A 25,154-nucleotide genomic window follows, 5' to 3' on the forward strand; every position below is an offset into this window, starting at 1 on the left:
GCCAGAAAGTAGAATGAAAGTAGACTGAATGGGGGGAATGAACTGCTCCGGACCGGTTTCTTTACCCTTTCTTTTAACATAATTAATATTTGCGAGTACTCGATCGATCAAGCCGACAATGCAGAATTATAATATTTAGCAATTTATTACGAAAAGTAACCATTAAACCGATTCGTGGTGCGATTGGAAAAATATGTTAGTGTGTAATCGTCAACGTCGAATGGAAATTTCATAAAAAATAATGAATCCTCAAAGTTGTTTCAATGTTCCATAAGAAGTAGGATCGTTCGAGTTTCATGAATGAAACTTTTTAGGTGTATTAATTAAAATTACATCAACACGCGATCGAAGTTTTGAACGATGAATGAGGATAAGGTATTTTTTTTTCTTCGTTCGGATAAAATCAAAACTGTTTTTTTTTCAAAAATTATTTTTAATTTTTTTAAAAATAATGCCACACGTCTTAGATTGGCACATGTTTGATCGTGAATATGATTCTAAAATTTTCCAAACATAATAATCATACATTTTTGCACTTTGCATAGTTTCTAGAAGGTCAAGGTAAACTTCCGTAAATAAGTATTTCAAAAAAAAAAAAAAAAAATAGTCGCAGCAATAATTTTTTGAATGAATTACGAAAAACATACACGAATGAAAAATTCAGATTTGGGAGTTCAAATTGTTAGATCAAAACTTCAAAATTTTTAATTTTGATTAAAAAAACAAAAAAAAAACAACAACAAACAAACAAACAAACCGGAAACGTGAGATTTTTCAACTTTCAATTTAAAATCAAATACTAACCACAGCTTCATTTTTCACATTCCTTTCGAAAAAAAACGATAAAAAATAAAAAACACCCATCGAATTAATTTTTGTTCCGGACAAAACTGCTTTTAATTTATTTTTAAAAAAGAGATAAACTAATTCGAGTATATTATTAATAACATGATAATATATCCCTTCAAAATAAAACAAAAAAACACAAATCGTACTCGCTAAATGTACACAAATCTATTATCAATAGAAAAAAAAAATGAAAAGTTCGACACTCCGGTTTAGAAAAACAAAAACAAAACAAAAAAAAATATAAGAAACTTGTTCTGGATAAACTAATTAAAGTAGGAATAACATTTTTGTACGAATTTTTGAAAGATTTAAAATCTACTCGGTATACTTACAAAATAAAACTCCAATACATACGAATATAATTCAATGGCATGTACGTTTTGTAATTACATTTCAAGCTCGCGGAACGTTGTAGGTACTTGTGAAATTTCTGGTAACAAATCTTACTTTTATATATTTATACATTTTACAGCTACAAACAATGGTACAATTATCGTAATTCACTTTCGTACTTAATATTGTTACTCTTTTCGTACTAATAGTTGTTCCGATGTAAATGAAGCAATTAAACGATATATCATTTCTCGAATATTGCTATATAGCTGGCCTATGGAATATTTACACTAGTAATGTTCGAATTTTCGAAAATAGGACACAATTTTATACACGTGGCAGAAAAAAAAACAAGACATAAAAAGATACACAATAGATGACCGAACGTAATTTACTGCCTATAATTTGAGCATATTAAAAAAAAAATTAAAATATTCTAAACGGAACAAAAAAAAAATTTACGTAATGATTGAAGAGAACTCGTTCACATATTGTACATAGGTATAAAAAGCAACAAAATTATTTTTTCTCGTTTTTTATTCGTTTAAATTTAACAATTTTAATAAAAAAAAGCAGAATTTTTATTTTCCGGCGCACCGATGTACTCCCAAAAAAATATTGAATATCACAGCTAGATATATATATTCTGTTATGCAGCTGATAAGAGCTTATTATGAGTAACTAAAAATGACTAATAATGGAACTCCATCGAAAATAAAATCAGGTAAACGTAATAATCAATTATTCGCAATTATAAAAATTTCAGACTCACAAATGTTATCAGTATAAATATACATAATTTTTTCGCTTACTTAATCAAACGTGATTGAAAAATTAACATATCAACCTTGTAGGTTTTGTAAAGTAAATCTTAATTTCGACGCGCTGAGTATCAGAAGTAGGTAATCAAATTTTGGGCAAATTAACCGGGTTTTCATCGATCTCTGATCGATTAATACATAAAATGAATGAATAGACAACTTAGATCACTAGAATAACAATTAGAAACTAAGTTACATAACTAAGATAGATATTTATCAGTTATACTAACTCTCAAGTAGTATACATGTTTTTTTTTAATGATAAAAGCCAAATGTAAAAATGCATCAATTGCATGAAAATTCCGGCGTATATTTCGATATGCTTTCAGTCTTATGACACAATCATCAAAAAGAAAAATAGTACTTTCAAAGATAAAAATAACAGCGTCCGTCGCCAAGAAAATTGCATTCTTTTAATACATCATACGAGAGTAATCTTCGTACCGAATTCACGAAGATTAAACAAAGGTGACACATTATCACCATTTTTTAAAAAAAGCATGAAAGTTGATGGTTGCCGACTCCGAGTTAAAATACAACGAGTAGAGAAACAACTAATACGCCGTAGAAGAAAATGACCTAAAAATACCTAAAGCTTGGTATATGGTTTTGAAAAAAAAAAATCATCTCAGATGCGTTTCATATTTACATAATCGAGAAAGTGATCGTTTTACGACACGTGCATTCTACGTTCAGGCAGTGGAAGTACTAGCTGAGTTATCGAATATATTTTTAACGCTGTCGATGGGTGCTGGACTGAGAACTTTGTAAAAATCCGGACCCACAGCATCGGGTATACACTGGCTTCGTAACTTAGTCCATTCGGTCAATTTCTTATTAAATTTATCCGATTGGACTCTATCGTTCAAATGTTCGTAGACGTGGATTAGTCCCCGATAATCGTATTCTAGGCCGGAATACGATTCCGAAAATAGTTTCAAATCTGCGAAGAAATCGATGAGAATTTTGAGTAATTCGTAAATCAACAGATTCGTCGAGAGTTTTATACTTTTTACTCACTTATTTTTATAGAGCGATAATAAAGTTGCTCTGCTTTTTCATATTCTTCCATATGATAATTATATAAACTTGCTAAATGACCGACTGAAAGACCTACTTCGTAATCCTCAGGACCTAAGATTTTTTCTTTTATTTGTATAGCTTTCAAATGCATTTGTTCGGCATCCTGAAAACATGAATTGGAATAAATTTCGATATTGTTTTTTTTCTTCTCGAATAGACGAATTTACGATTTAATACCTCGTATTTTTTCATGCTTTGATACAAACGACCCAAGTTACCGTAATGTTTCGCCGTAAGGGTGTTTTCTTCGCCGAACGTGTGCTTAGTTAGTGATAAAGCATCTTGATGTAATTTCTCCGCTTCTTCTAACATGATTGTTACTGTAAAAAAAAAAACATTAAAATTTCGAAAATTTCATTTTTAACAACAACTATCAAAGGAGGAATTCAAATTACTATCTTCTTCCGCATTGTTCAAAAAACTATCCAGTGCTTGTTCTTCTAGAATCAAAGCTTTTACACGATTTGCTGACGATAGCATAAGATTTCCAGGTGGTAATAGATTTTTCATAATTTTAATGGCGCTTTCAGCGTGCTTCCTAAAAATACACTCGAATAAATAAGTTAATCTTTCAACATACATATTAAATCATCATTTTCAAGCTGTAAAAAAACATTACATGGCACATTCGAAATATCCCGAGCTGTATTCCAGTACATATAAAGCATAGGCTAAGTCTTCTTCTGCAATCGCAACGTGAAGATTTTTTTCTTTACTATCGAACATCCTAATACGTAGCTTATATGCTTCCTGTAATCAATATGCGATATTTTGAATTCGTGGTTCGTCTATATGAATTATGCAAAAAGCAACATGGATATCGACTTACATTATAAACGGATGCGCTTTGCTCGATATTATCAGAATTCAATAAATAAAATCCAAAATCATGCAGTAAGCTCGCCAGTTTATAGTATCCGGAACCGTAGTGTAACTCGGCTCTAGCTAACGCTTGGTGCATTAAGAACTTGGCTTTGACGAAATCTCTTTTCACTACACATACTTTAGATGCTTGACGTAGGACTTGGATTTGTGTCGATATAGCTGTATTATCTTCGAGGCAAAGTATAGCTCTCTTTATCCATTTGAAAGACTGCAATAACGAATATTAAAGTTGTAAATAAAGTGACATTTTAACTTGTAATGCATCGTATTCGCGTATACTTACTTCTTCGTAATTACTTTTGAGAAAACTATATTTTGAAAATTCAGTGTATAGTAAAATATAGCTCGGAGATTCTCCGTTCTTCTCCAAAATGGACATTAAATTTGTAATTTCGTGATAAATTTCTGTAGCATCGTTGAATTTAAAAAACATCGTCAAAGTGTGAAACAATCTGTAAAAAAAAAATAATGAATCTCTTTCACAGAAGTAATACGATGGCCGATAATTAGAAAATGAACAAACCTGTGACAGCATTCTAATATTAATTTGTACGATAATACTGTTTTTGGTAACCTATGGGAAAGAGTTTTCGTTAATCTGAGAACTTGCTCGCTTTCTGAATACCACGAAGCTTCGCTTAAAAATGAGCCTAATCGGAAACCAAGTTAGAAAAAGTAATGAAAAACGTATTTATGAACTATTCGGTAATGTATCGGTGTAGTTACCAAATCGTAAGCCGTTTCGAATACACTTGATTATACGATCATCGTCATTCGAATCGACGGCATCCATTGACATTTTAGTGAAAGTGTTAACGAATTCCATGCCAACAGGATAGTCGTGATTAATAAGCGCCTAGATAGAAAAAAATCACCATTAAAAACACCATCAGCCGATGACTTGTGAGATGCAAAAAGATACGTACTTGATAAAATTTCATTAATTTAGGTCTGTACTTTTCGTATTTCATCAATTGTATGAATATGACGAGGTCCATTTTTTCGTACAATAATTTCTGCGTTTTGTCATTTTGAAAACACTGAAAACATACAAGACGAATTCGAGCGACGTGAATTTAAACGTATGGTAAAATTGGAGTACATCGAAGATACACTTATCAACAGCGTTGAATTTTCTCATCTGAGATAGGTAATGTAATATTGGTGATGAAGTGATACTAACTTGACGAATCAGATCAAAGACGATCCGATCTGGTAAGGATTTTATATCGAAACCAGGATCGTGTTTGATGAAGTTCTGATAAACCACTTTTAAAGCGATTTTGTACAGAGAGGGTCCCAGGAATTTTTCTTGCGATCCTTTCACATCCATTTCTCAATTTAGTTTTCTAATTGCTGATAACTCATTCGCAGCGATTCTGTTTCACAGAGTGGAAAAATTTTTCACGATTCGAATTTACATACGATAGCAATACCTTGATAACATATTTGAAAATTTTACGGAAATCGGAATTTACAACACTTCAATTTTTAGACAAAAAATGTTTATTTATTTTCCAAAAATAATCGCGATAAACACCTAGAAAATTGAAATTTTTTTCGCGCAGTTGCCAATAATTATTTCGATAATGTTAGTGTTGCCAACATAAAAGTTTAAGTGAAAAAGTAAACGAGTTGCTTTTTGATTTTTCGAAAGTTTTCCCAAATATGGCACGTTGATTTTCAAGTATGAAATCCGATGGTCTAATTCACATATTTGAAACAAATTCATCGAGTATTGTAGTTCAGAAAAAATGAAAACCAATTATTCAACATGCACAGCTGGAAATTTTTCGTTTCCGTTTAGCACAACGTGAGAATTCCCAGGTGCAATTATGACGTCACGTTTTGATTTGAAAGTTCAATATTTTTTTATCAAAAAATTCTCAGAAGAAACAGAGGGGAAGGAAACGAAAAAGCCGATCGTGAAATCCAGGAAATAAGAGCAGGATGTTGATGAAGTTGTTGTAAGATTCGATAATCTAGCATGGAGCTTATGTTTCAAGTGTTTCATCTTCATCAAACTTTTTATAAGTACTATATCATCCTAATCGCAATTCTTGAGTTATCATATCACTGCACTTGTCTTGGACTTCTTGCAAACTTGTAAACAACATTCTTTCAATGAACCTGTGATTTTTATTCATTCCGTATCTGTATCAGTAAGTTTGATTCTCAGTATCGATGTTACACACTGTGTCAACTTTTTTATACAGTACATTGCTTATAAATTCAATAATTTTTCCGTACAGGTATGGATCGAGGAAAAGCCGGAACAGGTCGTGGGAGTAAGAGCAAAACTCCCCAGTTTCCTAGTGACCTGTACGTTCTCGGTCCCAAAGGTGCTCGAGCTGAAGGAAATGAACCAAAAAGACCTGTACCTGTTCAGACCAAACCTGGCCCAAGCTTATCTTTAGCAGGTAATTCGAAATCGTTTTCCCCTTTGGAAGAATGAATACTAAAATTTATCACATTCCTCTGTCAATAGATAGAAGACGACTTGGTGGTTCAACATGCGGACCTTCGATGTCAGCTACTGTTCAACCGGCGAAAAAACCCAAACTTGCTAGTTCTGTTTTATCAAGACCAGAAACGTTGACTGCTCCTTCTACGTCGCAAGATGCAACCAAATCATGGGAGCTCGCTGCCGTCGATATCGAAGCCGTAGATTTAGTACCTACAATAGAAGCTGCCAAAGACAAAGACGAGCATGAAAAAATAGTGAGTCAGGTTTCTCAACTGGAAAATTTTTAAAATCACTTTAACTCGTATTTTTCTCTTTTCAGACTGCTGTACTTTGTGGTGCTTTTAAGCTGCTGAAAGGGTCGAAATTTAAATCAGATCCGATTTTAACCAATGGATTATTTTACCTGGCCAAAAAATGGCCTTCTATGTTTACCAAGAAACCAGTATTTAATGCGTTATGTTCAATCCTGAGAAAGGAATCGCAGACGTTGAGCAAAACGAAAATCACAGTCACTAATGTTACTTTGATCGCCAATCTTTTATATCTAGCTTACCAAAATACCGAACATTGGCCTGAAACGATAATGAGGGTACAGTTATTCTGGTTTTTAATACTTTATGTTTGTAAAAAGTTCTCTAGCTGTGATGTTTTTCATTACAGCTGTATGTCGAAGATGCTATAAACAAACGAATATGGGTGGATAGTGATCAATGCAAGTGTATCGTAGACAATATAATTGCCAGTGCGAAAACTATTCCATCACCTCTGTTGGATTTGGATTCTGGCACTCGTACTGATTTAGATGAAGATGTTATCGATATCACTGAGAAGAAAAAAGAATACGTTGTTCTCTCTCGGTTGGTTTCATGGATACTGAAAACGTGACTTTTTCTACGATATTTATTCAGTTCACGATCAATCATTTACTTTTTTATTTTATTTTAGTTACGAAGAAAGTGAAATAGTAAATATAGTTACTGATGTGACCAAAGATCAACAAGGAATTACTCAAAATTATTTGAAATTTCTTAGCACCATGTGCGGTATTACTGAGGTGATTAGATCACAAATGTTTTCTCTCATTTTTCTAAATAAATTAAATTTTATCATTGTATTAAAATTATTTCAGATAAGAACCAAAGCTGCCCCAAAATTGGAAAGCTGTCTGATCAATCCAAAGCTAAAAAGAAACGCTCAAGAACTTTTAATGTCGATTTGCGTCAATTGTACTTCGAATACTCCTGAAGATATTGAAATTGTGGGACAAATCGTGAAAATACGTTTAAAAACCAAAGATTTGAGTGGATTTTACTTAGAGTGTATCAAGTACGAAATATTTTTTAAAAAAGTATTCGTTTATTTATTGTTTTTTGTAACAAATAATTTCCGAATTTAATTTTTTTAGAGAACTTATAGAAGCACACAGTAAAAATCTTTCCACCGTATTGAAGCAAATAATTAATAACGAATTAATTGCCGTAAGAAATCCAAATAATATGCCCATGATGGCAATTTTATTTCAAGCTGAACCAAAACAATTTGCTACCATTTTATCGGAAATATTCTTGGTAAATAAAATCATCAAAATATATACCTCTCGAGTAGAGTATGCAAATAATATTGTGTAATCGTCTCTCATTTTAGGAATATTTGATTAATCGCGAGGATTATCTGAGAGCACTGCGTTGTCTGCTTCGTGAAGTTACCAAATCTCTGAAACCAGAAAATCCTGGAAAAAAAGATAAACCAGAATTTCATTTGCAAGATTTTGTTGGTGGTCTAATGAGACCGTTTAAAATCGAACAGAAAGATTTACAATTTAAAGATAAAGTTTTCAATTCGATCGCTGATTTAGTTACGTTGTGTATTTTCCTGACCACCTTTCCTCTGATTAGATCAGAAAAAAAGGATTTAGAACAAGTAATGATTGTGTTGTATTATTTTCTACTCCTGCGATAGAATGATTTATATTTTGATAATTTTTCAGATTAAAAATATGCAAACTACAGTAGCCAATATTCAAAGTGATGCTGTTCAATGGTTCTTTAAAACTGCTTATAATGATTATAAACCATCTACGAATGATTTCGTCCATGCTTTGCATAAGGTATTCGAGTTACTAATCATCTTATATTTTTTTTAAACGAATGAACTGAGATATTAATGAAAAAATCGTGCAGGTTGTATTTATGGAACCCGCTGAACAATATTATAAAGTTGATAATTGGCCAGAACAAGATAGAGCCTTATTTATTCGATATGCCACTGAAGTGCCACTGCTTCAAGATACTGTATTGACTATCCTCGCTATCGGTCTATCGAAAGAATATCCGTTATCTTGCGCCGATGCTTTAGAATTGGTGGAGCAACTTATAAAAAGAGCGTCGGCTCTGACATTCAATTTGAGTATTCCAGTTTTACCAGGTAGTTTTTTTTTTCTTTTTTAGAAAATAATTTCAAACAAAATATTACGTTCGATTTATGTTTCTAGCGAGTAAACTCGAACTGGTCGATTTACTTTTCAACTCGAGCGCTTATCGACACCCGGAAAATATCGAATTACCGACCGGTTACGTTCCGCCCGATTTAGCCATTAGTAATCTGTACTGGAAGTCGTGGATAATCCTTTTAATTTACTGCGCCCAAGTGCCCGACGTATTTGGAAATTTAGCTTGGGAGAAATATCCAACTTTACGAATTCTTATAGAGATGTGTATCACGAATCATTTCGTTTTTCCTCAAGCCAACGACGATTTGCAGTTTTTGGCTCTAGAAAAACAGAAAATATTGGAATTTGAAACGCATCTCGCCGCTGCTTCCACCAAAGTAAAAATCTTCCGCTGAATATTTTCTCAAAAACCAACCGTGTGTTAAAATTACGTAATTTTTTTCGATTTAGATGAATATCACCGAGTCGACGAGTTTATTATTGAGTCAACTGATCACAATGGATCCAATGGGTTCTCCTAGGAGACCTCCTAGTGTGGTTTTAGATCAACTTCAACAACTGAACGTTAATCAAAAACTGGGTCATTTGCTGTGCCGATCGAGAAGTCCTGATTTTCTATTGGATATAATCAGGAAACAAGGATCGTCTCAATCTATGCCTTGGTTGGCTGATTTGGTGCAAAATAATGAAGGATCTTTCAAGTATGGCGGAATAACGTTGATCTTTTGATAAAAATTAGCTTTTGCTCATTTTTTACGAATTTTTTCCAGTCATTTACCAGTCCAATGTTTATGCGAGTTTTTGCTCAGTTCCAACGAAAAGCAACAAGGAAAATACCAAGAATTACTCAAACATCTGCAAACGCTGTTAACCGATGCGAATAAAAATCCGAATATCGTTTGCGAAATTTTAGACCATTTTCTCCGTCGACTGGGATCTCACGCGAATAAAGAACAGGCCATTTCGGTAAAATATTTCAATTTGAATAATTTTTTTCCCTATTTTTGAAATGATTTTTGAGCGTAATTTCAATATTATTACAGGGTCTTAAACTTCTGCTGAGTACATTCGACAAGGATGAAATGGAAACTGAAAATTTAAAGACTCACGGAGCTCAAAGCTTGTGGATTTTGAGTAAATTGCCGAAAATTCCTCATTTTCAAGCCGCAAAACCTCAAGTACTTTTTTTAAAAAAAATTTACATGGTCGTTTAAATGACTCGAATTTTTAAATCAATGATTTTTTTTTCCCAGATCGTATGTGCTTTGAGAGAAGCTTGCCAAGTAGAAAACGATCCCGAATTGATCACTTCCTACTTGAGATTTTTAGCTCAACATGCCGCTTCTTCTAGTTCAGATTTAATAGAAATGACTGCTCTAGTCTTAGACATGGCTCAATTAATCGTAGAACGTAGCATTATAATGCCAGCTGTATTACGTTCAACAGACGAAACAGACGTTTTTAGAAACGTTGCGCTGAAATCGTTGCTAAAGATTTTCCATACTTATTTAAACAAGGCTCGTGAATCGCGTAAAAATATCCAACCTGTGACTGAAAATCAAGAGCAAATATTATTGATATGTTGGTCTAGCGGTGAAAAAGTCACCTTGTATAACTTGGTCGTCTACGCAGTGATTATTTTATTGACCTATGGGAAGCAAGGATTGGGTAGTTCGCAGCGTTATTACGACAACTTGATGAGCATGTGGTTCCCGGATGAAAAAGAATTAATGCCGAAGGCTTATTTAGTCGATACGTCCGAAGAAGTGTTATATATACCGGATTGGCTGAAACTTCGGATGATTCGTTCGGATATACCGCAATTAGTAACCGAAGCCTTAAATGATCTGGAACCGGCTCAATTATTCTTGTTCAGTCAATCGTTTGGTATACCGAAGACATCTATGAGGTATTTGAGCTGTAAAATAATAAATTTAGATCATTAAGTTTTAATTTTTTTTTCATTGTGTAATATTTCGTTCGATTGCAGTAAACTTTTGGAAAAACTTGACGACGAAATAAAGAACGAAAAAGTCTCATTATCCGATATAGCGATCGATAAAGCTTATATGATTCAGTTCGTCGATGTCCAACATCGAAGAGGCGTTACCGGAGGCGATATTCTAGCGAATGCTATAAAAACCCTCGATCCCGAATTATCGATCCCTGAATCACCTCAAATCAAAAAAATCGATCTCACAGATCATGGTAAATTCAATTATATTATATTCAACTCGAAACTTCTCGAACTTATGATTTCATTTTTTTCTTTCAGATCTTGAATTCGTCGAAGCTCCAGTTACCGATCTTCCTGACGAGGAAATAAAACAAATTATCGAAAATTTACACATTAATACGAAGAAAGCGACCGGGCTGACTCCAAATATGAAAGAGAATCGACAAAAATTACTTCAAGTCAGTAGTGTATGATTTGGACCTTATCCAGTGATGGCGCTAAATACTAATTTGCTTGTGTTTTTACAGAAGTTATCTCACGAATTGGCGAATAATTCGAAGTCATTTTCATTAATAATAGACACGTTACGAACTAGTCTCAGTGATACGTTTTTCATCAACGAATTGGTGAATAATTTCCATTATCCTAGTCACGTTTTTAGACTGTTGACAACGTCTTGCGATAAAGATTACGTGAAATCTTTGAGCTCGATAGCGAAAACTATTTTAAAATGCGAAGCAGCTAAGAAAAAACCTAAAAATCCCTTAGTGGTAATGTTGAGAACATTTTTGAATAAACACAGCTGCGAAGAATTGTCTCCTGCTAGGAAACCGTCCAGTGAAACGGATTCTTTGGATGGTAATAAAAAACGATTTGTGTTCGAGAATGATTTTTGCAATTTGAAAATATTGATTGAAAATTTATTTTGTTATTGCAGTATTTGAAAACTGTACCGTAGATCAATTGGAACGGATTGGTAAAAAATTAATGGATTCTGAAATGACGAAAATTCACGGCGATAAGAATGTTGTAGAAGCAGTGGCCAATCTTATTACACGAACTGACTGTAAATATAAAAACGGTATTGGGCTGTTTATCGATTGGCTGATTCAAATGGAGCCGGAAATTATCGGGTCTTCGTTAGAATTACAGGTTTGTCGAATGAATCACTGTAGGATTTTATAATGGTATTTGAATAATTTCTATCATATCCGCAAATTGTTTTCAGCTAAATATGTTATTTTCTCAAAAATCCAATACTCAATGGGAATCGATTCAGATATGTCGTCCGTACTTATTGACCTTGTTGACCCATCATGCCAGCTGGACGACGTTAGAAAAGGCTTTATCATCTTTACTAACTCTTGAATCGACTAAAAAGTATGTAGAAAAGAGTTTTCTTCTACTGTTCGTTTTTTTAAATAATTTTTTTTCAATATTTTATATTTTTTCCAGGTACGATGCTACAGCTGTGCTAGAATTTCTATGGGCCTTAGCTCGTAATCCTCGGTTATGGCAAGGTCGAGAGAAACATACGCCGAAACATCAGCATTCCATTGATGTTCTGTCGTTGACCGAAGAACAGGTTAGATTAAGATGGGATATTGTCCTGTTGAAATGCTTATGAGGAAACCACTCGAGGTTCTGCCTACGATTTGAATGAAGCACGATTTTTAAAAAGAGCATGGTCTGAAACCACCATAATTAAAATTATTCCAGCTACCAAAATTGAATTTTAAATTTTTTGCAAATTTTAAAAAATCAAAATTTTCTGAAATTCAGTTTTTTTAAAGTATACAGTTTTTTGATTAAAATGAATAAAATCGTGTCTGAAGCAAATATAAATTCTCTAAACCAGCCGCTCAGAAGCCTCCCGCTCGAGTTTCGATTTTTCCAGAATTTTTTAATGTCTCCAGAAGGCGCAGAAATCAGCTTGGGATGCTAAAAATCGAGTTTTTATTAATGTTTTTCGCGAAATAAAATTTATGGTCAAAATTATTCTCAAATTGTTGTTCAGAAATCACCTCTGGTGTAGGTAAACTCGTGAAACTTGTCGAAAATGAGCCAAAGCTCCATTTTTGGTCACATCGGGATGAAGTCATAAATTCTAGAAAAATCGCAAAACGCACTGGAGGTTCCAGAATTGCTGGAAATGGTTGAATTTGCTTCGTAAAAAGTGACATTAGACTTCAGATCTAATTTTCTTCATTTTTACTGTTTTTTTTTTTCAAGGAAAAAATCCAAATTTTAAAAGTTACCATTTCTAAATTCTATATTCTCAAAAGTTGGTCCAAAATCGAAAAATGAATTTGTACAGCTGAAATTTTTGTAATGAAGGTTTCTGACTTTACTTCCAAAGATCACATTACGGTTCAAATTAGAAGTGGACACTTCGAATGGTTCCCCTATTAGTCTTTTTCTACGAGCAGGATGTTTCAAAAAATAACAAGCCTGAATCATAACGCTAAAAAAATAATTGCATATTATTCTTTTTCAGCTAATTTGCGTCATCGAATACATCGTCTTGGAAGTAGAATCGTACGGTTGTAATGAAATAGGTTTGAGTAAAATGAGCAACAGATTATCGCAACTTGTCGAATGCGCAATCAAACCAAACAACTCGAAAATTTTAATCTCCATTATCAATCATTTAAACGAAGAATCCAAACTTTCCGAGTAAGTACGATTCTCAAATTACAAAATTTGAATTTTAATGATATTCATTTTATGCCTAACTTCTCACTTTGCTTTCTGTAGAATTCGTGCTAATATTTGTCGTAACGTGGTTGCTCACTTATATTTGAGAGTTCCTAGAGTTATTACCTTATTGAATGAAATGCAATTATCGATCGATTTCGAAACAATTTCCAAAGCTGGTTCGTAGATATTTTTTCAATTACCTATTTGAAAAACGTTTCAATTTTATCTAACTTGAGCGTGAGCAATTTTATAAATTATGTTTTTTTCCAGATCGAGATAGCAGTATTTTAGATGTTATGTCGCATACCGTATTAACTTCGTTCATTACCAATACTCAAGTAAAAGAATGGCCAAAACGAGCTCAAGAATTAGAATATATTATTAGGAAAATGGCCGCAAATCATCCTAGATTGCTCCTCAGGTGAGAGCTCGTGAAATAAAATCTCACGATTATAAACTTGAAATTAAAATAATCATGGGTTCTGTTTACAGACAAATACGTATTTTAGAAACATCTTTGATGGGCAGAGTTCATTTAGAATGGCCAATATTCCGTTCGAGGAATCATTTATCACTTTTTCAACATGTTGTCGGATTTTTAGAAGTTTTACAACCTCATTTATTTTCTCCAGAATTTAGCGAACCTCTGTATTTGATTTTTGACTGCTATTTAAATCTTTTCAAGGTATGTATTGCCGAAAAACCGAAACTTCGAAGCAGTTATTAAAATTAAGACTTATTGATACGTAAATTTCCGTTGTGTTTTAGAATCATGGCAGTGAAGTTACCGCAGTGATGAATAGATTCGTTATTCTTTTGCAAAATTTCATCAGTCATGACACGAAACAAGCGATGCTATTTTTACAAAGTCGTTCGTCGGTTTTAAGGTAAGTAAATATTTGAAAAAATTTCGACCAAGATATTATTTTCAATAATATTTGAATAACTTTGATTCCAGAGAGCTAGAAGTAGACTATCCTTGTATAGGTAGTCTGTGTATTTTAATGGCCGGCATGAGAGACATGACAGACGGTAAAGAAATCCTAATCGCAACTTCAGCGCCTCATGAAATGGATTCGTCTCAATGGAATTCGATCATCAATTCCTTCAAAAAAGAAGGTACGTTCTCGAAAGTTTTTTTTCATATTTTTAAAAAACGCCGTAATTAATCTAGAAACGTATTTCAGACCCATCGATAGCGTTGAACGAACTAGATCACGCATTATTCCGTAAACCAGCTCTAGTCGAACCTATACTAGAACGTTTGTTTCCTCTTCTTCACGATCCATCGAATGAAAATCGCAAAATTGCTCATTCTTTGTTGGCAAGGTGCGTCAAACATAATCCCAACACTGCACCGAGAATTGTTCCTGCTGTTTTCAACTGCCTTCATTCGAGTAATCCTGACGTTATTGAGTCTGCTTGCGACAGATTACCCGAGTTGATTGTTTGTTCTCAAGGTTTGTTTTATTTTAGTAATTCTACATATCGTCGTAAAAATGTGACTGTTCTGAGATAGTAATATTTTTGATTTGGAATTTTGCAGAGAACGCTTTACCTATTTTACGTCAACTGTTTTCTTTAGTTATTCGAAATGGTATCGACACAGTACCATGTATTACGAAATCGATAGCTCTACTCAATTTGCAATCAAGTTGTTAGGAAGATTCTAACTTTTTGACCAAGAGAAGTTTTACGAAGACTTTTTTATACGTTTATTTTTTGTTCGTTTTATTTTCTTAAGTCTAGTTTGAAAACTGATGGTAACATTAGTATAAATATTTTAACAGTAATTAAATTACCTGTTTCGTTGATTGTTTTGATTTATTGAGGAATGAGGAGTATTGCTAGGTATAAATTATTGAATTTTTTAAATGTGATTCCGAAAGAGTGAAAAATAACAATTAATGAAACAGATTCAAAACCTGAAGTTCGTTAAAAAAAATACCAAAATACGTTTCGAGAGATTCTACTCGTAATATCACAGAATAAAATGCTGGTAAAAGTACGGTTTTACGTATTCGATCACCGTAAGTCTGAAAACCACCTCATTCTTCAAGATTTTCCATAATTATAATACCTACTACCAATGGGTAAACTTTTCCAAAACTGGTACGTTCCTTTATACAAATCCGTTCGCATTGTTCCATTCCAGTCGATGAACAAATATTCGATCCTGTTGGACGTCACTGGTTTCCAATAACCCATTATCGTTTCGTCAATTTTCATCGGTGAATTTGGATCACTGCAATGTTGTGATAATATTCATTAAGAAACACGAAAAATTCCAGCTTACTATAAGCTTTAGTTGCAATATTTCTCAAACCTCGTGTACGCAAAATTAATCCATCTTTTGATTAATTCGTCACCAAACCTGAGATCTTCATCATTTATCAGGTCAATGGTTCCTTGACGTTCGAAAAATAATCTTACTTCGTCAGCATGGCTCGGACCTGCAAATAAATATGGTATAAGTAAAGGAATGTGCAATGAATAAGTACGTAATGCGAAAATAATTCAGGGTGCTTGTGCGCCAGGAGCACGTCGATCAATTAGTGAGTTATGAAGATACCTACTTAATTACCCAAGATGTGATTTATTTACTTTTTAGTTTTTTAGCATACCTGGCACCTTCATCGAAAACTTACCTAAGAATTTATCGTAATTTCCAATACAATTTTGTACTTTCATCGAATAATTTCCGCTATAATTGTATAAATACACGTGTTTGGGGCCTGGATACGTGCGTATTGCGTCAATGGTACAGAACCCATACATAGCATCCGTGTACATCTGTGAAATTGGATATTTCAGCGTGAATTCGTTACTTTTTTACTTGATTTAAGTTTAAAGAAATATTTATTTTACCGAGGTCATCTCACGATCGGTTTCTTTTCCTATTTCTCGATTTCCAAAATATCGCTTCCGAAGAGCTTTTGAAATAAAATTCAAATCTTCGACTTTGGTGTTCCATAAATATTGCATTGTTATAGGAAACAACAACTCGTAATCTTCATTTATTAACGGCGCCAATTCGGCATCGTTATCGATATTTAAATATCCTGCGAAGAGCATTATACTTAGTACGATCAACGTAGGTATTTAGATGGATTAAAATTGTTAACTAGGTAGGTATAAAATATTCATTCGAATCACTTACGAGCAACTTTGAAAGCTCCTTCCCCTGTTGTTATTCCGATAAGCCAAGGTATATTATTGGCTTGATATCGAGCTTGATTCGGCATTTCAGTGAGAAATGCTTGTTCAGCGTTTTTATCTTCGATCGTAGGTCTAAATGTGGCATCTGGATCCAGATCCCATACCTAAAAAGGAAGATGCATAATGAAATCTGCGTGCAGATAGGTAATAAGTAAGTTTTTTTTTTTTAACAAAGGAGGGAATATTTTTGTATTACCTACGTATTCATTATTATATGTACTTACATACATTTGTTCTGGAATTGAAGCAGTGATATTTGGGGGTATATTCATGAAACATTCATACATATCTTGAGAAGAAGTTACACTCGGGCAACCGACTCTGATGCCGAATTCTTTCGCAATCGCACGAGATACATCGGGGCCGAAATATTCTATCGTACAGGATCCTACACCGCTTTGGATAATCACTTTATGAAACAATCCTGTTGAAAGTAGACAAAAATCAAAAATTATTCACTCTTATTTTCTGCAGATTTTTGCAAATTTGCTATAAAATAGGACACACCATCAACTCAAAAATTTTTTGAACTGGACGAAGTGGAATCGAAAAAGGGTATAAAAAACCACCACCAAAAAAATTTCACTATTTCAGATACTGGAATCAACTTAATTTTTTTTTGCGAATTTTTGAAAATTCAAATTCAATCTATTAGTAGGTAGGTAAGTATTCTCTTGTGAAAAAAATTCAAAATTTGATTTGATCTACCTAGTTGACAAAAAAGGCTGAAAATTGAAATTTGGTTTGTATAGGTATCTTATTTTTGACCAGTAGAGTACATTGGCATTGGCAATGGTTTCGAACTTTCGAACCGTTCTGCTGTCTCCAGCTCCAGAGTCCATGGATTTTGCGATTTTGGTTTGAATTCGAACTTTTGATTTGAACTTGAACGCTTTGGAATCTTGTAAACGTGTAAACATGTTTTTTTGGGTTGTGACGTCAGAGTGAGGCAAAACATTGATAACATGATAACGAGAAACTGATAGCAATGCATTTAGTTTCCCGCAAATTTAATTCTCTATTTTCATTAAAAATTAAAAATATATAGTAGGTATTTGATATATAATGTGCAATTGAAAAGAGCTCAATTATGGTGTGTTCTTGTGCAGCAATTAATTGCACCCAGAGATTCGAAAAAGGTGTTACATTTCACAAGTATGTATCTATTCCATTTTCACTCCAACAATCTTGCTGTTTATTTTTCAATTTTGCATTTTTCTTTCAACATTTCATTACTTTATTTTCGAAGGCATACATTCGTATATTTAACAGAAATGTTTTGTTCAACTGCAGATTTCCGAAAGATCCTCAACTCGCAAAGAAATGGGTTATCAACATGCGTCGAGATAAATGGTTTCCGAACAAAAATTCTGCGCTATGTTTTAAACATTTCATGCCAGAATGCTATGCTCAGAGTGGCTGGAGTTCTCGTTGTCGCCTCAAAGACGATGCAGTTCCTACAATATTCGATGTGTCAGCTCATTTACAAGTTGATAAACAGAACTCGAGATCGTCGAGGAAACGTCCTTTGGATACAGTAGTCAACGTGCAAGCTCTCATCGACAGTACAAACGAAATAATGTAGGCTATTTTCAACTGTACATCATGGGTGATTACGTATTGTTGTGCATTATATATGTAGGTACTTTATAATTATTGAATTCTTTTAAATTTTTAGTGAATCTCCCCCTGAAATGACCGAGGTACAGCCGGATACACTCGTGCCACCGCCAAGCAAAAAACGATTGTGTTATCCTGGAGATTTTAAACTTTCTGAAATGGACTTATCTGATGAAAATATAACTGCACTATGCATTGAAAAACAAAGAAAAGCTCTCAAGCAGAAAGATGCGACGATCAAAGTGTTAAAAGAGAAAAATAGGCGACTAACTCATAAAGTTGAAAGCTTACAAGCACAGCTCGAAGCCGAACTTCTTCTAAAATATGAAAAGAAAGCTTCAGATGAAGCATCACAAAGTATCGAGGAATATGGATGATATTTTAGTCGTAATATTTATTTATGTACTTATGTATTTTATGTATAATACACTTATTTATTTGATTCGTGTAATTTATTCGCCTGTATTGAATTGAATCTAGGTCTTAGACTAGAACTTAGAAGTAGAACCTAGAACATTCGAAAATCGTTGAATGAAGCTGCAGTAGGGCACTGTGCCACTGTGCTAGCTGCAGACCGGTTTGTAACCATCACAACTCGCTTGGGGAGGGGGACGTTCAATAAGTAAACAGACAAACTGCGCTTGAGGGGAGGGGATAAATGTTGCTGGAACGAGTTCCCAGACGGCTTGCTAGACTAGCTAGACTAGACTTCACTACTTCAGATCAGTTCTTCTTCCTCAGTAGCACTAGTGACTAACTGTAACTAATTACTAAAGCAGTCAGTACGTCAGTCAGTCGTCACTTGGTCAGTCACAGTTTCAGTAGTCAGTTCATACTTTTGCTTCGCGTTGTATAGTTCGTTAATCGTTTTGTTAAAAATGCCGCCGCAAATGCGTCCTCGTCCTCCAGTGGTCCCCAGTGAACCGAAAAACGTGGAAATTTCACTACGCGAAAGCACACCAGTCGAGCAGCGCGGTGTTATTCGTTTTTTATTGTCTGAGGGTGTGAAACCTACTGAAATCTATCACAGAATGACTGTACAGTATGGCGAATCGTGTATGAACCGTTCCAGCATATTTAGGTGGGTTGAGAAATTCCAAACCGGCCGCCAAAGTATTGCGACACTACCCCGTAGTGGAAGACCAGTTGATGTTTCAACGCCGGCACTCAAACAAAAAGTTGAAAGGGTGATTTTGGAAAACAACAGACAAGTAAGCATTGCAGCTATATGCGGTGAAGTAGGTGCCGGTAAGGGTACAGTTCATAAGATTATCCACAAAGACCTTGCTTTGCGAAAAACGAGTGCTGGATGGGTTCCCAAAGTGCTTTCTAAAAAACAAAAAGATACTGGAATAAGTGGAATACGAAATGGAACGAATGCAGCTAATGGATCGCTACAAAAGTGAGGCAGAATCATTCCTACTGGGTGTAGGATCTCGTCTGTGTGATTTCCTTATGTTTGGACCCCCGAAAAACGTGGACAAGATTTTCAAGAAGTTAAAAATATGCCCATTGCCAATCCGAAAGCATTTTTTCCAGCAGATAGAACCTTGTGAAGTGATGAGAAAATGTATTGAATAGTAGAAATAAGATATTGTATCATGTATTAAATAATATTAATCATTCGAATAAATAATTTAATTTTTACCAAGGTTATGATTATTTGTCCGTTTACTTATTGAACGTGCCTCGCATGTAAAGTTGATCAATGATCAAATTTTGATTTTTTTTTTCATGGAAAATGACCCTTTGAATTTGAGTATAAAAATCTTCAAAAATCGAAAATGAATTTTAGCACCCAAAATTTTTTGTGTTAGGTGGAAATATTTCCCTCATATTTTCGATTTAGAACTTTGGGTTCAAGGGGTTCTATGAAGTGAAGATGATGATAATGGATGGCAGATTCGAATTCAGCGACCCAGAATTTGATCAAAAGCATGGTTTTGCCTTTTGCGAAGTCTAACTAAACCAGAATTTTTGTACGAAGGATAAGGAATTATTTCCAGTTTTAGTTTTGAACTCAATTCATAGGGTTCCAATCCAGTTCCTCTCACTCTCCGACCACCATATTCACGGACCCGAAATTTATCCCAACAGAGCAAGCTTGTATTTATATTTTAGGTTTACCATAAAAACAGTTGGAAATTATAATTTATAAAAATATGGGTTATGTATCCTTTTCTCCTCGTATTACCTACATACCTTTACTTGCAGGTGACAATGTGTGCAAATGGACACACGCAGCCCCGGAACTATGACCATGCAATGTGACTCGATCAGGATCACCTCCAAAATGGTGAATGTTTTTTTGAACCCATTTCATCGCCAATGTCTGATCTTTTAAACCGAAATTTCCTGGAATTACTGTGTCTCCTGTGCTCAAAAATCCTGCAACAAGACAAACAAGCATTCAGGTGAATAATTACATCTCATCTACCTGTATTCATTTGCTTATTTTAATCAGAACAGAGAATTAATCATCTTCGTACCAAATACACCGAGTCGATAACTAGGAAACACGATAATGACATCATTTTGCATAATGTTCTGTGGTCCATTTTCATATGTGGATCCTTGTTTAAATTTACCTCCAAAAATGTACACAATTACTGGTAAATTGCTACCTTTTCGAGCATTCTGAAAATCAAATGCATGAATACCATACAAATTTGGCACAGTAGGTACCGGATTAAGCAGTAAGCACATCACATAGTTTGATTAGCCATTAGGTACTTGTTATGAATTGCTAAAAATATTAATTAGGTACTCTTTAAATGTAAAATTTTACATACCAGCGGAGTATAAATATCCAAATACAAACAATCTTCGGTACCTTCAATCGTACTTGTACCCTCGAGTGTTTGTATACAAATAGGAGGATGCTGAGTGGCATCTAAAATACCCTTCCATGGTCCAGCCTTAACGGGAGGCTACGAGTAAAAATGAGAAGGATTTTCAGTTAGATTTAGACGATGAAATTCAAGCAAAAACACCCTTGAGTCTCACTTTGAATCTTAACTTTCCAATTGGAGGCTTAGCATACGGTATTCCATAAAAAGCGTTGAATAGTTTACCATTACGAGCTTCCAAATGTGTTCCATTTAATGTACCTTGTTCAACGGTAATCAGCAACGATTCGACTGAAAAATCGCGTTTTCTCGATTTAAATAAAATTTCGAATTAAAATTCTAGAAAACCTACCAGCGAAATATAACTAAGTATAGGTGTAGGAAAAAAATTACGATTTTTCTGGTTTCATAATTATTAAAAGATGGCACGATTTTCACAACACAGAGACTTTTTCCAACAATTTTCAAATAGGTAACTTTTCTTCGTACTAAAATTTACAAAAAAAGGTTTAAAATTTAAAATTTTACGTACCGGAGGAGATTGCGAATATAGTCGCAATAATCAAGTAATGCATAATGGCATCCAACTGAAGGCATCTGATGATTCAGTCACAACTTCACTATTCGAGTGGAAAATCACGACAGAAGATAAATTGATCTCAATCCCACACTTTTGAATTAGCATATAGCATATAGGTACCCAAACATGAACTATATGATTGTAGGATCTCTAACCCGTTATGCAACCTTGTCTTTTGATACATCGCTTTGTTTATTCCATTACCTTGATTAATTTTCTCAGCACTGATATTATGGCTTATTACTTACTAATAGGTAAATAATCGCTTCCAATTACTTTAATCAGTTCACACTGATAACGAATTTCGCAATAAGTAGATACATTTTAGATGTACGAGCAGCAGTGAATCGAATAAAGCTTAAACTTTTCCGGTGTTTTTACGAGATAAGCGTAGAAAATACTTCATCTGAGGAAATGACCCTTAAAGTAATGAGTACTCAGCGAAATTATATACGCAGTATATATTACAATTTCTAGGTTAAAATTTAAAAAATGCGAGTTAGGTACACAGTCAAAAAAATAACAGGTACGTAATTAATTCTGTTTCACAATAAATTCGACGTTGTCGTCATTATCGCTAAATTTTACAGTTCTTTTTTTCAAAATTGGACGCTTTCTAATGGTATTATTGCTCGAGTTTACCGAGTGGCTGTCCAATATTGGATTTATCACAGTTGATCCTTCAGGACTTCGACTCGGTGCTGATTTTTCTTGATTTTCAGTCTCATTCACGTCGACGAATACAAAACCAGAATCGGATTGTTTAATGGTCATCAAATTACTCGTTTCAATCGTCTGATTATGATTCTGATTCACCTGAAGATGATTCGCATTATCGACACTTTCGGCCGACGTTTCGGTTCTATTTTCACATTGGGCTTCTTGTTGATTTACATCGACGAATATAATATCTCGTTGATCTCTTTCGATCACTTCTTCTTGTACTGTACTTGTTCTTAATATGTTTCCTTCTTCGTCTACTATATCGATAGCGATTAACGCTCCTTTATTACGTTGTTCGGGCTCTTTCACGCAGACGGTGAATTTTTTGGAATTTTCACCCTGTATGAAAAATATTTAAAAAATTAAGTGGCTCGATTAAGATGAATATCGAGAAATTTGATGCCAACTTACGTCCGAAGATGGGTCTTTTTGTAAAACGTAATTTTTAGGTTGTTCGTTGATATGAGTGATTGAAACTTGGACATCGTTCAATTCCAGACTCTCGTAGCGTTCGACTTGTAATCTAAAATAACCGTCTATATTTTCCATATACCTGCGAACATCCAGTCGTGATCAATTTTCTCATAAATGTAAGTATGAATAACAATATCATCAACTACACATCTTTGGAATCGTACCTGAATCTGGTATGACCCGGAGGATGCTCCAGTTGATGCTTCGTACGAAGATGATTTCCTAAACGAGGCCCTCTGTTGTATTTTTTATCGCATAAATGACAACAATAAATCGGACCATTTTCCATCAAATGCACCGATTTAAAATGCTTCTTAAACGTAGTCATCGTTCTACACGAGAAATCACAATTATCAGCTTCGCATTGGTAACGAGGTTCGGCATCGTGAGTAGCCATATGAGCATTACTATCTTCGGCACTTTTCGAGCTGTAAAAAAAAAAAATAAAATTTAGAAAAACGTCTGCGGTTTTGAAAAGTTACGAGAGTAACTTACGTGAAAGGACATTCTGTGCATCGAAAAGGTTTCTCATTGAGATGACGATATCGAACATGATTAGCTAAAGTGGCCGGAGTGGAACAAGTCATATCGCAAAATGAACATTTATAGCTATTAATATGATACCTCATATGATCCCTTAAGAGTCGCTCACTCGAAAAATATCTTAAGCAGTATTGACATCTGTTACATTCGACTGAAAAATTACAATATTTAGAGTAAAAATCGAGTAACGAAGGATTAATAATGTTGGATCAAGAAGTGGTACTTTTTTCTGGAATTTTTCTGATACAGTGATCCATGTATTTCGTATTGGTAGCGAATAATGCTCCACAAGTAGGACAAGCCAGTGTTTTCTCTCCGGTATGTCGTTTGAAATGTATTTTTAAACGAGTTTTAGCTTTACATTTGAAATTAACGCAACCTACGAAAAATGAAATAATAAATAACGGATAAGCAGATGTGAAAAATCAAATAGAATATTTTTACCTCTCCATTTACAAGCAACTTCTTTCTTAGAACTAAAGTCAATGCTTAAAACATGATGATGAACGTGGTTCAAAAATGTCTGAAAATTATCACAAGTATAATCGCATTCTTCGTAGCAGCATTCGAAAGGGTATGATAAATCTGGTAACCAATTTCTGTTTTCGCCGTCCAATTTACAACGCTGAAATTGAGAGAAAAAAATTAAAGATTTTGAAGAAACGAAAAACAAAAGGAAAACGTCTAATATTCTTAAGTACCGGAAAATCCCACAGATTATGAAGTTCCAAAGCAACTGCTTTCAAAATTGTATGATAAGCGTGATAATTAACGTGTCTCTTGATTTCTGATACATTAGTCGATTGGAAATTACAGCTTTCCCACATACATTGATAGCATTCTGAAAATACAAATACGTCGTCGTAAAATACACATTGTGGTAAACAGGGCTTGACTGAGAAAAAATCACACTACCAGAATCTTCGTTTTTCTTCACAATCGCCAAGTCTTTGATATGATTTGATACGTGAGAAAAATAATTTATTCTTTCGTTTTCGCTAACAAAACTACAAGAATTCCATTCGCAAAGGAAAGTCAAAGGTAACCGTTGAGGATTCACTGTTTTCCTAAAACGTCTTTTATTATTTTCATTGGAGTCGGTTAAATCGGAAAATTCGTCGTTAAAATCAAAGTCATATTTTTCTTTCTTGTCTGCAATCAAAATAAATGATTAAAAACTAGACTAAGAAGAATGTAAATTATTTTAGAAAATCAGAAATTACCATCCCCTGTTTTTGTCTGTACAGAGGCAACCCAGTCCTCGCATCTGCTTCGTTTATGAATCATCATTTCCAAATGTTGAGTTATTCTGTCTTCGTCAGTCATGATTGAAAAGAAGTTAACTCGAAATTTAAATAAAATATTCAATAATTATTTCATACTACATCGAAATGACTCGTGATAACGATTGTCAAAATACAGTCGTGTCGTTTTCGTCTCATTATTTCTTCATGGCAATTGTTATTCATTTTTAACGAAAAGGCTACCTAATAACTTACAGAACACAGAAATTATTCACAATTTCGTTAATTAATTATTAATCGCAATCATACGTCGATTAAAGAGAAAACCCTCGAGACAAAAGAACGAAAAATGGCACTA

General features: G+C 34.0%; 5 protein-coding genes across 5 annotated transcripts; 2 read left to right on the forward strand and 3 right to left on the reverse strand.

The window, feature by feature from the left end:
* Positions 1–1,191: 1,191 nt before the first annotated feature.
* Positions 1,192–5,517, reverse strand: Pat1 (Protein interacting with APP tail-1). The gene is made up of 11 exons (XM_065370883.1): positions 5,155–5,517; positions 4,898–5,011; positions 4,698–4,827; positions 4,495–4,621; positions 4,255–4,423; positions 3,916–4,179; positions 3,706–3,836; positions 3,482–3,624; positions 3,264–3,406; positions 3,024–3,189; positions 1,192–2,946 (listed from the first exon to the last, which is right to left on the reverse strand). Exons 1-11 carry the CDS (start codon positions 5,302–5,304, stop codon positions 2,696–2,698), a joined length of 1,788 nt encoding a protein of 595 aa, XP_065226955.1. The 5' UTR covers positions 5,305–5,517; the 3' UTR covers positions 1,192–2,695.
* Positions 5,518–5,773: 256 nt separating this feature from the next.
* Positions 5,774–15,358, forward strand: LOC135850125 (integrator complex subunit 1-like). Its single transcript, XM_065370880.1, has 30 exons — positions 5,774–6,133; positions 6,224–6,391; positions 6,460–6,692; positions 6,758–7,027; positions 7,099–7,295; positions 7,384–7,492; positions 7,568–7,764; positions 7,844–8,006; positions 8,083–8,358; positions 8,426–8,545; positions 8,619–8,862; positions 8,930–9,264; positions 9,338–9,588; positions 9,658–9,853; positions 9,931–10,065; positions 10,141–10,796; positions 10,878–11,095; positions 11,163–11,302; positions 11,372–11,702; positions 11,782–11,996; positions 12,073–12,224; positions 12,300–12,429; positions 13,342–13,520; positions 13,602–13,720; positions 13,815–13,965; positions 14,037–14,229; positions 14,313–14,431; positions 14,503–14,663; positions 14,732–15,004; positions 15,091–15,358. The coding sequence occupies exons 2-30, from the start codon at positions 6,226–6,228 to the stop codon at positions 15,204–15,206; spliced, it is 6,045 nt and encodes a 2,014-aa protein (XP_065226952.1). The 5' UTR covers positions 5,774–6,133; positions 6,224–6,225; the 3' UTR covers positions 15,207–15,358.
* LOC135850129 (esterase E4-like) lies at positions 15,245–21,988 on the reverse strand. The gene is made up of 11 exons (XM_065370885.1): positions 21,765–21,988; positions 21,390–21,523; positions 21,176–21,313; positions 20,873–21,020; positions 20,586–20,771; positions 16,988–17,187; positions 16,705–16,867; positions 16,413–16,606; positions 16,193–16,337; positions 15,871–15,997; positions 15,245–15,789 (listed from the first exon to the last, which is right to left on the reverse strand). The coding sequence occupies exons 1-11, from the start codon at positions 21,805–21,807 to the stop codon at positions 15,600–15,602; spliced, it is 1,668 nt and encodes a 555-aa protein (XP_065226957.1). The 5' UTR covers positions 21,808–21,988; the 3' UTR covers positions 15,245–15,599.
* On the forward strand, positions 17,696–18,825 carry LOC135850135 (THAP domain-containing protein 2-like). The gene is made up of 3 exons (XM_065370892.1): positions 17,696–17,918; positions 18,057–18,344; positions 18,442–18,825. Exons 1-3 carry the CDS (start codon positions 17,854–17,856, stop codon positions 18,758–18,760), a joined length of 672 nt encoding a protein of 223 aa, XP_065226964.1. The 5' UTR covers positions 17,696–17,853; the 3' UTR covers positions 18,761–18,825.
* Positions 21,989–22,258: 270 nt separating the features above from the next.
* On the reverse strand, positions 22,259–25,152 carry Hinfp (Histone H4 transcription factor). The gene is made up of 9 exons (XM_065370882.1): positions 24,776–25,152; positions 24,468–24,704; positions 24,254–24,393; positions 23,997–24,177; positions 23,776–23,931; positions 23,505–23,703; positions 23,174–23,437; positions 22,947–23,088; positions 22,259–22,874 (listed from the first exon to the last, which is right to left on the reverse strand). The coding sequence occupies exons 1-9, from the start codon at positions 24,876–24,878 to the stop codon at positions 22,347–22,349; spliced, it is 1,950 nt and encodes a 649-aa protein (XP_065226954.1). The 5' UTR covers positions 24,879–25,152; the 3' UTR covers positions 22,259–22,346.
* Positions 25,153–25,154: the final 2 nt, after the last annotated feature.

This window comes from Planococcus citri, chromosome 1 (assembly GCF_950023065.1).
Source record: "Planococcus citri chromosome 1, ihPlaCitr1.1, whole genome shotgun sequence".
In the NCBI taxonomy this organism is placed as follows: Eukaryota; Metazoa; Arthropoda; class Insecta; order Hemiptera; family Pseudococcidae; genus Planococcus; species Planococcus citri.

What these genes read in the sequence shown, in the direction of transcription:
- Pat1 (XM_065370883.1), bottom strand. Translation starts at nt 5,304, where the DNA reads ATGGATGTGAAAGGATCGCAAGAAAAATTCCTGGGACCCTCTCTGTAC. An exon ending in TCAAAAGTAATTACGAAGAA is followed by an intron (nt 4,180 to 4,254) that starts GTAAGTATACGC and finishes TCGTTATTGCAG; the next exon opens with TCTTTCAAATGGATAAAGAG. An exon ending in AAAGCGCATCCGTTTATAAT is followed by an intron (nt 3,837 to 3,915) that starts GTAAGTCGATAT and finishes TATTGATTACAG; the next exon opens with GAAGCATATAAGCTACGTAT.
- LOC135850125 (XM_065370880.1), top strand. Translation starts at nt 6,226, where the DNA reads ATGGATCGAGGAAAAGCCGGAACAGGTCGTGGGAGTAAGAGCAAAACT. An exon ending in TCGCCGCTGCTTCCACCAAA is followed by an intron (nt 9,265 to 9,337) that starts GTAAAAATCTTC and finishes TTTTCGATTTAG; the next exon opens with ATGAATATCACCGAGTCGAC. An exon ending in GCTATTTAAATCTTTTCAAG is followed by an intron (nt 14,230 to 14,312) that starts GTATGTATTGCC and finishes GTTGTGTTTTAG; the next exon opens with AATCATGGCAGTGAAGTTAC.
- LOC135850135 (XM_065370892.1), top strand. Translation starts at nt 17,854, where the DNA reads ATGGTGTGTTCTTGTGCAGCAATTAATTGCACCCAGAGATTCGAAAAA. An exon ending in AAAGGTGTTACATTTCACAA is followed by an intron (nt 17,919 to 18,056) that starts GTATGTATCTAT and finishes GTTCAACTGCAG; the next exon opens with ATTTCCGAAAGATCCTCAAC. An exon ending in GACAGTACAAACGAAATAAT is followed by an intron (nt 18,345 to 18,441) that starts GTAGGCTATTTT and finishes TTAAATTTTTAG; the next exon opens with TGAATCTCCCCCTGAAATGA.
- LOC135850129 (XM_065370885.1), bottom strand. Translation starts at nt 21,807, where the DNA reads ATGCATTACTTGATTATTGCGACTATATTCGCAATCTCCTCCG. An exon ending in TGGATATTTATACTCCGCTG is followed by an intron (nt 21,021 to 21,175) that starts GTATGTAAAATT and finishes TTTGATTTTCAG; the next exon opens with AATGCTCGAAAAGGTAGCAA. An exon ending in ATTAATTTTGCGTACACGAG is followed by an intron (nt 15,790 to 15,870) that starts GTTTGAGAAATA and finishes ACAACATTGCAG; the next exon opens with TGATCCAAATTCACCGATGA.
- Hinfp (XM_065370882.1), bottom strand. Translation starts at nt 24,878, where the DNA reads ATGACTGACGAAGACAGAATAACTCAACATTTGGAAATGATGATTCAT. An exon ending in CAGAAAAATTCCAGAAAAAA is followed by an intron (nt 23,704 to 23,775) that starts GTACCACTTCTT and finishes GTAATTTTTCAG; the next exon opens with TCGAATGTAACAGATGTCAA. An exon ending in CCGGGTCATACCAGATTCAG is followed by an intron (nt 23,089 to 23,173) that starts GTACGATTCCAA and finishes GGATGTTCGCAG; the next exon opens with GTATATGGAAAATATAGACG.